The following is a 17,477-nucleotide window of genomic DNA, read 5'->3' on the forward strand; positions in this document are numbered from 1 at the left end:
TCTTCACAGCAATCAAGTTACCTCTCTGGCACTGATCTTAGCTTTGGAGAGAGGCAAGGAACCCAGGTCTTGTGAACGTATTTGTCAGGAAACCTAAAAGGATGAGTGTCAAATATCAAATTCAATGTTACAGCCTGTGTTCTGCAGACATAAATTCTTACCCCCACCAAAATCAATGAACTGGAAAATGATCATTTTGACTCTCACAGAGGAAAAATATCATTATATACTGAAGCGATCCCATTCAAAAGGAGGAATATAGAAGCCCAAATAAGGTACAGGAGGAAAAAGTTAATTTATAAACAATAGAGAGAGATGAGAAGAATAAAAAGCCTTGCAACCATGGGAATGGGAGCTATAGTGTAGCCTTTGACAGGTCACATCTCAGGACATATGTTTACCCTTCTGTGGAGCAGCAGGGTCAGGCTAGAAGGCATCTTCTTCCTTACCAGCTTCAATATTCAACAAGGTACAGAGAGAGCCAGGACAGTGGAAATAATGATAGAATGATGGTACCAGTGTGTATTTCTGACATTTGTTAAGAAAAATATATACTAAATACCTCAATAATTTAGCCCTAAGGCAGAGGATAATCCAAATTTAAAGCACAAATGGGACACAAATCCAAAAAAGTCACCAAGAAGCCATTTTAGATATGAGCCTCAGACTGATCCATCTACCAAGAAATTTAAGAGGTTCACTCCAGGAGCACAGCTGCTTTTGAACCAGCACCTCTACTCCAAACAGCAAAATAATTCCGTTTGACTGTTCCCTTTGTAGTGAGGCATTATAGGTATAAACCTGTCAGCATCCTGGCATTGCTGGCAGTTAGACTGCAAGGTCATTGGCCCGTTAAATATACTTTGTAGTCTTGATGAAAACAAGGCAAACCACAGGGGTTGGTGTGTAGTGGGAGCATCTAGGATCAGGACCCAGGATCACCCTCTCCTCTGACACTTTCCTGCCAATAGCTGAAGACAGGCATGTTCGTTGGTCTGGAGAGTTTTCTCTTCTTTTACTCGTAGTTTAAAATTTTTAATGGACTCTTCATAGAAGAATCTTTCTCAGGGCAAAAAGAGTAAATATTGCTCAAGTGAGTCAAGATATGGTTTTCCAACATTAGTGTGCATCAGAATCACACAGAAGGTAAAACACAGACTACTGGGTCTCCACCTCCAGAGTTTCTAATTCAGTAGGACTGTGGTTGGGCCCAGGAATTTACAGACTAATGTTGCTGGTCTGGAGAACACACTTTGAAAATGACTGCTGTCACTAACTTCCTTGTCCTCTCAGCTTGGATACATGGTCTTCTTGAACTACCAACTATCATTTATTGAGTTGTTATCATTTATTGAGAGCTCACCACAGACTGGACACTAAGTGCTGTGTGATTTATTCACATGAATCCTTTTATCCTCATACCAACCGTTGGTGGTGGTGTTTGTTTTTGTTCCTATTTTACAAATGAGGAACATAGACTTGAGAGATTATGAAGAGAATGGCACATCAATATGTGAAGAACCATCATGACCCCTGAGGAAACAACGGATAGGATAATAAATGGTTCTGGGTTGAAGATCTGAAAATCCCAAGTGAGCAAGTGGGAGGTCCAAGAGATCTGGGAAAATTGCAGTCCTTGTGAAAAAATACCAGGTTTTCAGAGGCAATGTGGTCAACAGACTCAACACCCAAAATGCTGCAATCATCTCTAACTGCACTCGCACTTCCTAGGACAGACATCAAATCCTACATCCTTTGGGACCAGGTAGGTAGTGGTGGGATGGTTATTGCTGCCACTGTCCCATGATTCGGATTTTACTGTTAATGCTAACATCTGCTTGTCCCACTGATACCACTTCCCTTGAAGCCCTCTTAAGGTTTTGAGGGGTTTTTGTTTTGTTTTAACTTCTTTTCTCTCACACTCCATGTCCCTTGGAGCCCAGAGTTAGGGTATATGTATTACACTAAATAATGCTAGGGACTTGATACCATCCAAGTTTCTTCTCCATGGCAAATCCAACCTCATGATCAAGAGCCGCAAATATTCAGTAACCCAGGATCCTTCCATGTATCCACTCATCATCTCCCAGGGACTGAGAGTCTTCCAGGGATCCTCTACATTCATGGAGCATGATCACAGATGGCAGAATGGACTACTGCCAAGGAAGGCTTTTATGGGACCAGCTTGGAAGTGCTGAGCATACTTGCATCCTCATTCTTTTCACCACAACAGTCTCACAGGACTTTACATCATTACAGAGAAAGCTAAGAAATCCAGTTTGTGTGCCCAGGAAAAAAGCCCTAATGGCATTGGTGCATATTTTGGTAATGTTTGCCACAGGAGAGCCCCGTCTAGACCATTTGTCATCCTTCGTCCTTGAACAAAGTCCTTGGCTTCAGATTTCCCCACATCCCTATAGACCTCCTACAAACTCCCATACATTGACCAATGAATTCTGCACCTAGTTTACTGTCTTTGTCTCAACTTCTATACCATTCTTGATGCCTTCAGTATCTCTATGGAGGAGCCATTCAACACCTTGGCCTCTCTCTTCCTTGACCACCTCACCCCTAGCAAGCTTTAAATTTTTTTTCTATGTTTATTCATTTTTGAGACCCAGCGGGAGACAGATTGTGAAGAGGGGATGGGCAGAGAGAGAGAGAGAGAGAGTCTGAAGCAAGCTCCAGGCTCTGAGCTGTCTGCATAGAGCCTGACACTAACTTGAACCCAAGAACCTTGAGATCATGACCTGAGCCTGTCAGACGCTTAACCTACTGAGCCAGCCATGCACCCTTACTAAGCTTCTTTCCATTGCACCTCTACTCCCAAATCCCATGACGATAGCTGAACTATATGTCCAGTAATTTCAAGTGATGGACTTGCTAACCATTGTATTCTAGGCTTCTAGAACACTAGCATTACTATTTCCATTTCATGATTGCTTGATTTCATCAAAAATCAGCAATCCACTCATACCAATACTGTTAGCCACTCAGCCCCCTACTTCTTCACTCTTTTGGTTACCCAGCTTAGGGTCTAAATAATCACACCCTTAAAAGGGCCATTAATTCCCATAGGCCCACCCATTGTACTCTGTTCATTATTATCACCTGCAAAGACTCCAAACCTGGCTCCAAACACTAGCTGCCTATCCCATGCTTGCTCTAAGTTAGCTAAACTTGATCTTAACCAATATTCCCAAGCTCTCCTGCTCCCAGAAAAATGGTTTATTACACTTCCCCAAATCCTTCAAGTTGAGCTTCATCAGGGATTAGCAAATTATAGCCCACAGGAGTCAAATTCAATTCAATGCCTGTTTATATATATAACATTTTACTGAAACACAGCCACACTCATTAGTTAACAAAGTGTCCATGACTGCTTCAGTGCTACAAAAGCAGAGTTGAGGAATTGTGACAGAAACCGTATGTTCCACCAAGCATAAAGTATTTACTATCTGGCCCCATACAGGAAAAAAAAAATTACCATTCTCATATTCCGTTCCACATGAGATTTAATGGCCATAAAGAGAGTAATGCATTTTGCAAACTTTATTAAATTTTTAATTTTTAAATGCTTGAATTAAAGCAATAATATGCAGTTGTCCGTAAAACTAATTGCTAGAGCCCCCAATGCCACAATCTAATATGATGGAGGTGTAAGTGTTTACATGGGTTTTTTTTTTTTTTTTAAACACAATACTTTTAACTGTCAGCCCATTGGAACTTACAGGTCTATAACAAAGGTGGGGCAGATATTACTGGCTCTATTTTATGAAGAGAACAGAGGTATGCAGATTAGGTGACAACCTATCAAATGGCAACACCTGGGCTAAAACAAGCCAGCTCCACCCCCCCTAGTTTCTGGCTCCAAGCCAGCCCATGCAGTCTCCTTCAGCACTGCTGCCTCTCCCAGGGAGATGTCTGTCCTCCCGTTAACACTGGGTCCTCTGTCCCCATCGTCACTCCAGCTCCAGGTGTCTCCACCCAGCAAATGCTGACTGTCAGCAAAGGCCAGCATGCCACCTGCTGGCATACTGCCCAGGGCCTTTGCAAATGCCTACACAAAACAGGGTAGAGTCCTCACCACAGAGGGGTCAGCCTCAGTTTTCTATATGGGAAGGTCAAAGGTCATGGTCAAGTGCAATACAATGCCTTCTCTGAATGAGCTTCCTGTGAACTACGAAAGGGAGAGAAAACTCACATCAGTTTGCCTGGCTTCCTGCCTTCTCATCACACATTCTCATACACCTGTTTCTCCAAAGTCGGAAATTCTGCTGTTTGTGGCTCACCTGGTGAAACTTTAGCCTGAGATTTCTAATTGCTTTGTAAGTGAACACAACTAGGGATTATGGGACCATGCTCAACAGAGATCTTATATTGGGATATTTAAAAAAAAAATGACTATACATGACTTCTATGGAAGGTCATTTATCTGCAGCTAAATCTGGCCTCACAGCCAGCCAGCCAACTTCACCAAACACCCACCAGGCCTCCTACCTTCTAGAACAAACAGTACTCCCAGCTCCTCCCAGGTCCAGAATCTCCAGGGACTCATACGGCCAAGTGTGATGCTCTGCATCTTTCAGCTCACTGATCCAAATCCAGTGTTCGTGGTCATCACATGCATTTGAGTTACTCCAGAGAGAGTCTCTGCCCATGTAAATCAATCAACAGCTACGTCTTAACCCCAGCTCACTTTCCCATCATGACCAATATGCAGTGTAAGCACAGCTCCCCACAAGCCAGCTGCAGGTCCCCTGGACTGTCTCCCTTTGCAGATTTTGTCCCCATACTTTCTCCTGCAAGACCCAAGGCCTTCATCACAAACATCCACCTGCCCCTCAGGACATAACAGAGGCATCAATTTGTCTAGAAAATGGATTCCCCAGTGATAGGCTAGATCATCCCTCCAATGGGTTCCTAAAACAATAAGAATTATATATTCATTTCCTAGGAAAAGTTCCTGTTTATAAACTGGAATAGATTTGCAGTAAATTCTACTTCAAACTGAAGTCAAAATAAACTAATTGTATGAACACAATACCTAAATTATTCTCTTGTGCCCTTCCATCCTACCTACCAAGATGTTTAAGTTCTTTGAAAGCAGGAACTAGATCTGATTTTAGTATTATCTTCAGCCCCCAGCACAAGCATTCAAGGGACCCTCAATACTAGCTTAATTAGTATTGTTACATTGCAGAGGATTTGAAGTATTGCCTTTATGCCTTTTTTTTTTAAATCCAACTGCAGCTGAAGGTCACATGCTAGATGACCAAAATGCAGTACCAGACAGTGTAGATTTTACCTAAATGCATCATCCTACCCTAAGGTCCAATTTACAATAACACTTTTCATCCTATCTGGAAGGCTTCTAGCAGCAACAACCATACTTAAAATATTCTATGAAGAAATGTGTTGACAACTTTTTAGTACTTTTTGCAGCATGTGATTTTTTAAAAAAATACAGGACATATCTGAAAATAGAGCCTTTTTTATACTGTAGAGCTGGATTTTCACTCACCTAGACTGGCTGTCCAGTCATGCTATCAGGTAATTCTAATTCTTATTCTCATGTGGAACCTAGGAGGACAGAGTCACCACAGCCCAGGTCACAAAGCAGCTCACAAGCCAGTCTACAAATGGAAATAAAATTCTCACTGGTGGCAGTGTGGAAGGTCCGTACTGAAAGGCATTTTTCTGAGATGTCCTTTGTAGATAGCATGGCTGGGATGCTACCTTTCTCTGTGAAGACAGGATTTTTTTTTTCCAGGAACACTGCTTAGCACTGATGAGCTACATGAAATTCCTGAGGTGTCAGTATCACTAATATCTATCTTATAAATGGGTACATCTTATAAATGAAAATTATGATTTAAGCCACAGATTAACCACTAACAACAATGCATAAATGAGACCCAAAGGAAGACACACTAGCTAGAAAGCCTACATTTCTATTTTCCACAAATTTATTTCTTTAATAAGATTCCAAATTCCCCGAAGGACAGATACTTTAGAATAAATAAAGAAGAAGAAGAAGAAGAAGAAGAAGAAGAAGAAGAAGAAGAAGAAGAAGAAAAGAAAAGAAAAAAAAGAATTACCGCATACATTTCCACATCCTTCCTAAGAGTTAGGACAATGTTTAAGTCTGACTGGTTTTTATTGTGTTATTCCTGGTCTACTTTAATAAGAAGAATTTCAATCTGATCAAATTCAAAAGCCACATTGCATTTTCTCTTTTCCTGTCTTTGCTCATTCCTTTAGTGACTAGGCATTAGAAAATATGCTCTTTAAAAGAGCTCTTTAAAATAATCAGAGTGTTATCTGTTACTTCAAGTAATTAACAGGTTCTTTAAATGAAACTGGTCATTTCTAATGTTCTTGATGCTTCCAGAAAACTATTATCTTGAACAGAGTCAATGGTTTTATCAATACACTAAATATTTCTATGATGCTGTTAAGTCAAAGAAAAATCTAGATTTGAATAAGCTTCTGGAAATACTTTGAAGTCTTGCAAGCACACATTACATACATTATAGATAAAACTCCTTCTGGGTCATGTCTCTGGTGATAAATTAGTGGTTTCTTGTGCATAAGCACATGCATAAGCAAAACAGTACAATGACCTCTGTGGAACTTTCAACCAAATATTGCACAGAAGCAAGGCTCCAAAGAGGATCTTTTATTTCTCCTCAAAGAAGAGAGGAAGCTCTATTTCAAATTCGCACCTCAATCTCAGAAAACACTCAGAAAACCACATCATCAAAAAAAAGAAATTTTAAGGCCTTTGCCAATTCAAAAAAAAATTAAAGTTGGTAATTAAAGATTAAAATATCCTGAAATCTTAATGTGGCAGTATAAACAGGCCTCATGATACCATGGCAACACGCCCTCTTCTTTAATGAAACTGATTAATTAGCCTGTGAGCTTGCACAATGTCAGAGCAAAAAGATGGAGAATGTCTCTCTCCACAGCTAATACCTTACCTCACCTCTTTCTTTCTGAGCTTGTCAGTCGGAAACACTAGAGGTCGATCTGTGGAAGAAATCTCCAACCACAGCTCTGTTTGAAATGCATGAGGAATGTGGACGCTTCGATAGCATGCATTCCAAATCAGCTCTGAGGATGCACAGATGAGAGGGTCTCCAATACATAAAGCTCAAACAAAAACCCATTTGACTGGGGCACTGGTGGACGGAGAGAATTGGGGAAGTAGTTTTTTGCTAAATGAACCAGCTAGAAACTGATACATTTCTGTGTGTCCGTGTGTACAATGTAACTGTGAAGGAGAGAGATCATGCCTACAATTCATTCAGGCAAACTTCATGTTATAGCTCTATCTCATATGTATGTATTAAGATAATAGATTGTAAATATATTAGCATATTTTTACATATATTATAAATCTCCAGTTATTACTAAACAGAGACACAAAATTATACACTAGACTTTCCTCCTCCTTCAGGGCAAAGGAGGTCATATTGTTTTTTGGAAGCCAAAGCAAGGGCTGCCTTTGCTATAAGACCAAACCTAGTGAAAGTGGTTAGAGACAGATTGCTGGCCACTTCTCTAAGTATTATTGTCCCACTCACTAAAAAACAAAAAACCTGCCACACACACCTCTCTACTCTATGGAGGCCAGAAATTCCTATCATTACATCAGTATTGCTCAACCTTGGATTATCAGCATTTCAACCCAGATTATTTGTTGTTGGAGGTGTTCTGTGCATTGAAGGAGGTTTAGCAGTTTCCTACAATCGTCTCTACCCATGAAGTTCTAACAGCATACACAGTCATGACAACCAAAATTATCTCCAGACATTGCCCATGTCCCTGGGTTTGTGGAGAATGGGGAGGGGGGATTGCAAAATCCGCCTCCACTGACAACAACCATATTAGAATAATCCATGAGTAAGAAGAAAGGATAGAGAACTATCTCTTGTGAAAAATCAACAAATGAGAACAGTGACTATTCAGAACTTACTATAACAAAAGAGTCAGCCACCATCACCTATGATTGGGGAAGATTCAAAGGCAGGCAAGGGAGTGGAAATGCTTTATAGTGGGGGAAAAAAAAAAGGAAAGCCTTCAGGATGCTCTTGTTTGAAATTACTGGTAAAGAGAAACTGGAGGCAGAGGATTTTCATGATTAGTTTCAGAAACATATTTGGCTTTCTCTGTTGGTCCTGGCCTGGAAATAAGAGTTAAAAAATAGGAAAGCAAGGGACCACTGACTAAGTTCATTTTCACTATTGAACCCCTGGTACCAACCACAGTACCTGGTGGCATTTATATTAATTTCCTCTTGCTGCTATAACAAAATACCACAAACTTAGTGGCTTGCAGCAATGCAGCTGTATCATCTAACAGTTCTATAGAGCGTATCCTAGGGGGCTGAAAACAAGGTATCAGTGAGCCTCTCTTCTTTTTGGAAACTCTAGGGGATAATACATTTTCTTACCTTTTCCTACTTCAGGAGGCTGCTCACATTCCTTCACCCATGACCCCGTTCCTACATGTTCAAATCCAGAAAGAGCACTTCTCTTTGCTTAAGCTTCAGTGGTCACACCTCCCTCTGACTTTCCTTTTCGTTCTCTTTCTCTTTCCCTTTCCCTTCCTTTCTCTCTCTCTCTCTCTCTCTCTCTCTCCTGATTTTAAGTACCTTGCCTTTACATTGGGCCCACCTGGATAATCAAGGGTAACAGCCCATCGTAAGGTCAGCTCTTTAGCAACCTTAATTTACTGATTTATAAAATAAAAATGATAAAATAACTCCATCCAAAGCCTTAATTCCTCTTTGTCATCTAGCTTAATACATTTTATAGGTTCCAGGATTAGGACATAGACATCTTGGGGAGCCATTATTCTTCTAAGCACAGCGTTCAATAAGCAAAGTGTGGTCCTGGGACCAGCAGGGTCAGCATCACCTGGAAATATGTTAGAAATGCAAATTCTGGGGGCCTTTCCCAGACCCACTGATCCAGAACCTCTGTGGGTGAGTCCCAATAACCCATGTTTTAACAAGCCCTCCCAGGGATCCTGATGCTCCCTCAAGTTTGAGAAACACTAGTCTACACTCCACATCCTCTTTACTCACTTTAAGAGCATGTGTTTCAGGGGCACCTGGGTGGCTCAGTCAGTTAAGTATCCCACTTCAGCCCAGGTCATGATCTTCCAGTCTGTGAGTTCAAGCCCCATGTTGGACTCTGGGCTGACAACTGAGAGCCTGGAGCCTACTTCAGATTCTGTGTCTCCCTTTCTCTTTCTGCCCTTCACCCCCCTCACACACTCTCTCTTTCTCAAAATAAACATTAAAAAAAAGCTTTAAGTCAAAAATAAAATTGTGTGCTCCATATATGAATTCCTAGGGCACAATAAATTCTTTAGAAATATGCTTTAGAAAAAATAATGTTTCCAAAATGTGAATTCTAATTCTATCACTCCTTTACTATAATTTGTAAGTGCATCCTTTCCCAGTTCTCTAGGCACAAAATCCAAATACCTCAGCATAGCATAAAGGCTGCTTCATCACCTCACCTTGGCATGTTTCTCTAAGCCTCATCTCTCTCTCCCCGACCCTTGCTAAGCCACCTGCAGCTCTGGACACGGTCTTGTCTTTGAGGCTTCCCACATGCTGTTCCCTCCACCTGGAAAATTCAATCTATTTTCTGGCAAATTCTGCTGCCTCCTTCATAAAGTTACCTTCATCCAGGAAACTACACTGACCCCCACAGGAAGTTGGGGGTTGCACCTCTGTTTCCCTTGTAGAAAACTCTCCATAGCACTTTCCTGGGAATGATTTTACATAGCTGTCTCTCTCCTCAGATACTGATGCAGTCCTGTCAGGTCACGCTAACCCAGATCAAAGCAGAAGGCCTGGAATATAGGAGAGTCTTTGTGAATTTTCAAGTAAATGAACAGATGAAAGCATTTAATGAAACATTATTCCAGCCAAATACTGGTGATTTCCTAAGAAGCAACTATCATCGCTTTGTCCAGAAAAAGATTTCCTCAAGATATATTAATATTCAAGTGACTCTAGGAATAATCACCTTATTCTTCAGTGAGAACAAATCCCTTAAGGGCACAGAAATATTATTAAAATCCTCCTCTGACATTCCACACCTATTTCTTCACACTTTCTACTACTCCCCCATAAATAACAGTCTGGAACCCAGTCACAAACACATGAAACAACTAACTGGCTACAGGTCGGCTTGGCAAAGGAGTTCTACGTCTCTCCCTTACTGCATACAAGCAACCCCAATCTAGCCTGAAGGGGCTGTGAAGGCAACAGGTCCTCAAATGCCTTAGAAGGAACACCTCTCCTATGCAGACACCACAAACTACTCCTAGCTATTCCATTGCAGAGATGCTGATGATTCCATAAACACCCTATTATAGGAGGACATAGGGGACTAGAGGAAGTTTTGCAGTGGGAAATAGCCCCGGGATTTTAAGTCAAGCCTCTAAAGTGATATTGTTTGGATTGTGGATGGCAATGAACCAGTGGGGGCATTTAACAATTTATTGAGTCTGCAGCCTGTACTGCTTTTCATAAGGCAGTGTTTTCATAGAGTATAAAAGAATAGAATAGAAAATACGATAGAAAGGGTTAAGTATTGTTTGGCGAGACTTCAGTTGCAGTGATTCACAACCAATTATGTGAATGGTTGTGATATAAAATATTTCTCTTACTCTAACTCAGGGTCAATCCAGTTGGAAAAACACTGCTCAGCGATGTCAGAATGATGCTGAACAGCACGAACACAGATGACCCCTTATCTCCTCAACTAGAAACAATTCCCTCCTGAAATGCTTGCCTACTTTGCACAGTATAATTGGCACTTGGCACACACGATTTGCATAATTCAATGCTATTTCACCTATGTGTCCCAACCTCTCAATCAGACTGTAGGCTTTGGGTGAAGCAGGACAGATGACAGGTTTCATTCTACTTCACAGTTTCCTCTGGGCCTGGCCCACGTCTGGCATACTGAGGAGCGTCTTAATGATTATTGGTTGCTTGGTTGAATCTTAGGAGCTCTCAGCTTTATGAAGAGAATCAGGTAAAATGCCTAGAGAAAGAAAACAAACCAATGACCCCTCAAGAACAATCCAAATTCCAGGTGTCCCTACGGGAGTGATGAATGAAGAGCAGTCCAAGGAAATGCTTATGCCACCAAGAGCAAGAGCCAAGAATGGAGCCTGGACCCAGCACTGGTGAGAAAAACAGAAGCCGAGAAAATCTGTTTTTGGTCTACTTAGAAATCAATGCTTTTTCCCAGCCATCGAAATTGAGTGAGAAATTGCAGTGGATGCCATCAGCTGCTATTTATTATCAGCTCTTCACAGCATGAAGCATTAATAATACATCTTGTATTTATAAAGCTTTTGTTCTCCAGCATTCCCTGATATGTATTGAGCCAACACAATTTGAGAATATCTAGGAGATCTGGCCTTTGTTCATAAAAGAATTTCACAGGGAGAAAAAAAGGCAAAATATGAACCTTTTAAAATATTCAGCATCTACGTGCAATTGTTCAATTATGCTGCTTCTTTGTGACTGATCTAGCACAAGGTATTACAATGAAATCAGAAGCAAATGCCACACACAGAAAACCATAAAACAAGAACCACCGAAATAAGGCCTTGGTATGGACGGAGCTTCCTGCCTCAATGCATAATTTATACTGCCTGTAAAGCCAACACCTGGGAACTGCTAATTTAATTAGTTTGTATTGAACATTTAATTGTAGTAAGCCAAGGTTTCAGACGAGTTTGACAGCTGTTTTCATTACTTCTAATTAATCTATGATGTTCAGCTCTCTTTCCTACCTTGCTTGGACTTTAAAGCTCACTTAGGTTTGTTTGGTCTGAGAATAAGTTTCACTAAATGACATCATGTTGATGTTACACCCCCTTTATTTTCCCTAATTCTAACAATTTATGTGATGATAGCAGAGTGTTTCCTGCTTGAGGACACTCCACCTGTCTGCTACGGTCTCATTGATCCTGCCCAAGGAACAACCAGGGGGGGGTCCCAGCATCTCCCCTACAAAGGTTTCCTTGGCAGCCACAACCTTCATCCATTCATTTATTCACCATTTGGCACACATTTGCTAGGCCACTTAGGCCAGGCACCCCAAGAGGCAATGGAGGTTTGGTCAAATAAGACCCAATCCTTGCCCCCAAACACTTCCAGTTCTGTAAAGGTTACAGAAGGGAAACCAACATTAAAAATTCAGAGCAGTCTCGGGGCTCAGAAGTCCAACTTCGACTCAGGTCATGATCTCACAGTTCATGGGTCTGACCCCTGTGTCAGGCTCTGTGCTGACAGCTCAGAACCTGGAGCCTGCTTCAGATTCTGTGTCTCCCTCTCTCTGCCCCTTCTCTGCTCGTGCTCTGTCTCTCTTTGTCTCCCCAAACTAAATAAACATTGGAAAAAAAATTTTTAATTCAGAGCAGGTTCAACCTTACCATTTGCAGGCCTGGACCAAGGGCACAGATAGAGGCCCCCATACCATACATCTGAATGTCTAAATGGCATAAATCAAGCTAGCAAATGGTTAAATAAAATATGTTGTCTAGTGCTCTCTTAACAAACATAACTTCACAATGACCCAGAGGACAGGTTCGAATTTAGAACTAGCAGATCAGAAAAACACAGCCCCCAGTCTGTGGCTCACAGGCCTTCTTTTCCTGCCCCATGAGTGTACAGAAACCCTCACATGTACAAGCTCCATCCACAGCCCCCACTGTCCTTTGATGGACACAGACTCAAGACAGAAAGGTATGTTTTTTGGATTGTTGTTTTTGTTTTTTTCTCTTTTGGAAAGGCAGAGAGTTTTAGAACCTCAGTATAACGCAGGTTCAGGGATGGGAGCACACCATTAAGAAGAGCATTACAGGGAGAGGACAGAGCAGCAGTACTTCTCAAACATTCATGTACGTGAGCCCCACCTGGAGAGCAGGTTCGAGCATAGATTTCTGGGCCCCGCCCCCAGAGACAAGGCTGCTGCTGCTGCTTCCTCTTCTTCCTCTTCTTCCTCTTCTTCTTATAAATAAAAAAAATGTTTTATTTATTTTTGAGAGACACATAGAGAGACAGAGTGTGAGCAGGAGAGGAGCAGAGAGAGAGAGGGAGACAGAATCCAAAGCAGACTCCAGGCTCTGAGCTGTCAGCACAGAGCCCGACGTGGGGCTCAAACCCATAAACTGTGAGATCATGACCTGAGCTGAAGTGGGATGCTTAACCAACTGAGCCACCTAGGCGTCCCCCAAATTATATTTCTAACAAGGCACATAGGAGTTGATGCTGCATGTAATGGTCGGTTTTATGTTTGACCTTGACTGGGCTGTGGGATGCCCAGTAATCTGCCTAAACATTTCTGGGTGGATCTGTGAGGGTGTTTTCAGGAGATTATCAGCATTTGAATTGGTGGACTGCCTAAAGCTGATGTCCCTTCCCAATGTGGGTAGGCATCATCCAAGCCATTGAGGGCCTGAATAGAAAAAAAGGGTGGAGGAAATTTCATTATTTCCTTTTAACTAAGAGAAGTTAACAAGATAGAAGGAGCAAAAGTGGGGGAAAAGTTTAAATAAAGGCATTCCTGCAGAGGGGAGCGCTGGAGGGCAGGAGCTCTATGATGCTGAATCTAGGAACTTAAGAATGAATCCTTTTATGTGCAGTGAAGAGTGGGCATAGGAAAACAAGGAAGAGGGAAGAGGCATGTACATGGGAGCATTTTTAAGGTTCTGTGCTCTATGCAAGGGACTGAGGAAAAGGCAAAGCAGGCTTGAGGAGACACATGAGGCCCATTTTGTACCTGTTCTTCCCATCCTCTCCTCCTGTAATAATTAATGTCTGCAAAGTTCATTTCACAAGGAGTTCATTATCTGTTCATAGTTCGAACATTTAAGTAATCTTTTTCATTGTCCACGTGATTGCATTTTGGCTTCTCAAAATCCTAAGTCATCTGCAAGCAAGAACTGTGTGCATGGGTTTCATAGAGCAGTACTCATTATTTGTTGATCTGGTTCAAAAAAATGACTGAAGCGTCAATACACTTTGCAAGGGAGTTGCTAGCAATGAAACTGTGAAGTTACTTCCCACGGGTGATGAACATAACAAGCTATACACTATGTCCCTTATGGAGGTGTTCAGGAAATACTCATGTTTGCAGAACCCAACTTGACAGGCACAGAGACAACAGAATGGGTTTCTAATTGGACAGAGATTTCTGTATTGTCTTTATGTAAATAGAGCTAGTTATTCTGGTCATAATTCCTCATGTAGATCTTAACATAGTTATAGGGAACTTAGAATACTCTCTAAGAATGTATCAGCCTAAAAAATTTTACCAACTCCCTTATAGATTCCCTTAACCATTGAATAAGAAAAAACAAGGAAACATTGCAATACACTTTATACTCATATACAATAGGAAATGGCATCATGGTGACTTCTGAGGAAATAAATCCTCTCTGAGTTGCTGACCTGAGATGTGGACAGAACAGTGATGCCAGTTTGTTTATGAAGTTGCAGCAGAAAACCTACCAAGCAGTCATCGAAAAGAAAAATATAGACTCCCCAGCTTGCAGTTGTAAACAGGTGTAATTTCTTCACTCACTTTGTACTCAAAGCATTATATGAAGCATCCACTCCTCACAAAAAAGATTACCACCAAATTTGAAACAGCACCTTATGCCATGGTTGATATATGACAAAATTTGCCATAAGATAGATCTCTGTTGGCTTCTGCTACAGAGAGCTTACTCCGGCAGCCTCTGTGAGCTGTGTACATACTGGGAAAGCTGTCCCCAGTTGGAGGATGGGACAGGGGTAGGTTAAGTTAAAACCTTTTGTGATTGTATCAAGGCTGCTGCTCACTAAGGCAGTCTTAATATTCCTCTCAGCTTTACAGAAATTTAAGCAGGCTTCTTCCTGACTGAAAGCTCATGACTTCCCTTTTCTTAGAGCATTTACTTTAGAAACTTGGAACAGTACATTCTTCCTCTGTCCTTTGAGATGTAAATCCTCTTCAACTCAGGAATATCTTCCTCAAGGACCTGGAAGCCACCCCTTTGAAATGTAATCAATAAAGATCCTGTCCCTGTCTCCCAGCCTCTGTGGGAGGGTAGGAGCCTAACTCTGATCATCAAAAATTAGCTAACACAGATGCCTCATCACAATGACTACCCTCTCAATGAATTCCTTCACATGAAGATCCCAGAGATTTGGCAGGAAAGAGAAAAGAAGTGCCCATAGGATCCCTGCTATATGAGATTCAGAGCTAGCTAGCCTTTCCCTGCTGAAGTAGATCAAAGAGGGCCTGGCCAAGCCACAGTGGCATGGAAACAAGAAAATCCTCATGAAATAAAATTTCCTGGAGAGTGTAGGCCGGTGTCTCAGGCTCCAGTAATTGGGACTGTGAGGTCTAGTCTGGAAGAGCATATGGCTTTGTCTGTGCTTTAGGGAACAATGCAAAGCTTCTGAGAGGACACCAAGGGAAGAGTAATCCTAGAGGCCCAGCGCAGGCACACTGTGTCCTGTACAGGGACCAGGCACCACAATCGTCAGGAGACCACATCCACAACAACACTTTGTGGATCCAAGAGACAACAGTCACAAGGGACTCCAGCTCCCTTTGCTTAGCTCTTGGTACAGAGGCCTGAATGAGCCCCAGATGTTGGATATTGGGAGATGAGACACATGACCCTCAAGTAAAAGCTAAGGGACCTCCTGCGTTTTAGGACAGCTGCCTGAGCAGGTAATTAGAAAATGTAGAGAGATGTGAATGCATTTAAACAGGCAATATACCCTCATTTCTGCACTGGTCATCATAATTCATATATGTATCCTCTTCTTTAAATGAGAATAGCCATGTGACAAAAATTACTTCTACTTCTCTCTTTTCCAGAGACATGAATGAAAGCTTTGTGGAAGTAGAGTAATAGGAACCCAATCATATTTGGACAATGGAGGTGGAATAGTGTTCACCAGGAATAATTCCCAAGCTCATATCTTCTTCCTATTGATTATGAGTTGGTTTGTCCCAAGAATGATAAGCATAAAGTAAGAGTCCTGACCAGGACCATGGGAAACTTCAGAGAAGTCTTCCATTGTTCAGGCCACTGGCCCTCAGCCTGTTTAGGGAGATAGCAGCATCAGAAATGGTGAGTCTGAATTACAAAGCCTCAGCAAAGATGTATGCAAAAGTTCTGCACTTCAGGCAGAATTTATAAAGTAACTTAAGATTTATGAACCATTACTAGGCAGACTTAACTTACTAGGAATTTTATATTTAATTTAATAATTCTTATCACCCAAACCTGACACTTTTCTGTAGAGAAAAATAAGAAAACAAAGAAAACAAAACTTCTCATAATCCCAACACTCATTGATAAATACTAATATCTATTAATATTCTGATGTATACATTTCCAAACTTTCATGTCAATGTATGCTTTTTGTAAAGTAGAATCACAACATACATCCCATTTAATAACCTTTCTCAACAAATACAGCATAAAACTTTTCATAAGCAATAAGTATAACATGGTATGTTACTGGAGACACAGTAGTTTAAAGAGAAATTTCCATAGACTGACTAGTTCTTTAGAAACTATTCAGACTTATACACAGTAGCATGCATAATATTTTCATTTCTAGATCTAATGGGATTTAATTTCACTTTGCGAAATAGCTTCACTGTTTTGAGGGTCTGCACGAAGGGTACATGTGACAAGGGGGAGTTATCATTTATCTCTTTTATTGCTTATAACTCACTCTTCCTCCCCAACCACTGTACCAAAAAGAAAGAAAATGTTCTCCTGCAAAGCATTTAAATATCCCACTGTTCTGCAGTTGTTACCAAGAGGTGTATTTCAGTGTGACAGCTGGATGACATCTCCTCCTCTCTATTAGGATGGAGAGGAGAGGATACCCATTTCCAGGAGGAGGGCCACCTACCTAACGTGTGTAACCTATCAGTTGATCTTATGGACCTGCCTATTACCTTACATCACTTTCACACTATTAAATCACTTCTGCCCTTCTGGGTAACCAGGTAAAACTGCCAAACCTCAGCTTGCTCTCTTCTCCAGCCCCACTTCTACAGCTGACTTGCTTTAAACTTTCTTAAAATAAAAGGCAAGAAAAAATCTTTCACTCCCAGAAGCCATTAGGCCCCACAGCTTTGAAATTAAGTGTCTCTGACCCTTTTCATAAATATATGAAGCAAAGAAAAGTTAAAAATCCACTGAAGAGAGCATGATCAGCCATGAGTCATTTGTGCCCTGGGGTGAAATCAGAACTTGTAAACGAAGGTAAATCAATCCAGTGGTGTATCAGAGACAAGAGGAAAGAAGTAAAAATCTCAGACTCCCTCATCACTAATATAGTAGAGTGAACAATTCTTCAAAGATGTGGAAGGAAATGCAGAGAACAGGAGAAGCCACTCTCAGGGTGCCAG

General features: G+C 41.3%; 1 protein-coding gene across 1 annotated transcript in view; it reads left to right on the top strand.

Moving 5' to 3' along the window:
* The first annotated feature begins 1,062 nt into the window (after positions 1 to 1,062).
* Positions 1,063 to 17,477, top strand: part of LOC144238566 (uncharacterized) — a 55,711-nt gene continuing 39,296 nt past the window's right edge. Inside the window, exon 1 of the mRNA XM_077772382.1 lies at positions 1,063 to 1,765. Coding sequence (XP_077628508.1) covers positions 1,667 to 1,765 — 99 coding nt within the window. The 5' untranslated portion in view covers positions 1,063 to 1,666. The remainder of the gene's footprint in view (positions 1,766 to 17,477) is intronic.

This window comes from Crocuta crocuta, unplaced genomic scaffold, assembly GCF_008692635.1.
Source record: "Crocuta crocuta isolate KB4526 unplaced genomic scaffold, BGI_CrCroc_1.0 scaffold830, whole genome shotgun sequence".
Lineage (NCBI taxonomy): Eukaryota > Metazoa > Chordata > Mammalia > Carnivora > Hyaenidae > Crocuta > Crocuta crocuta.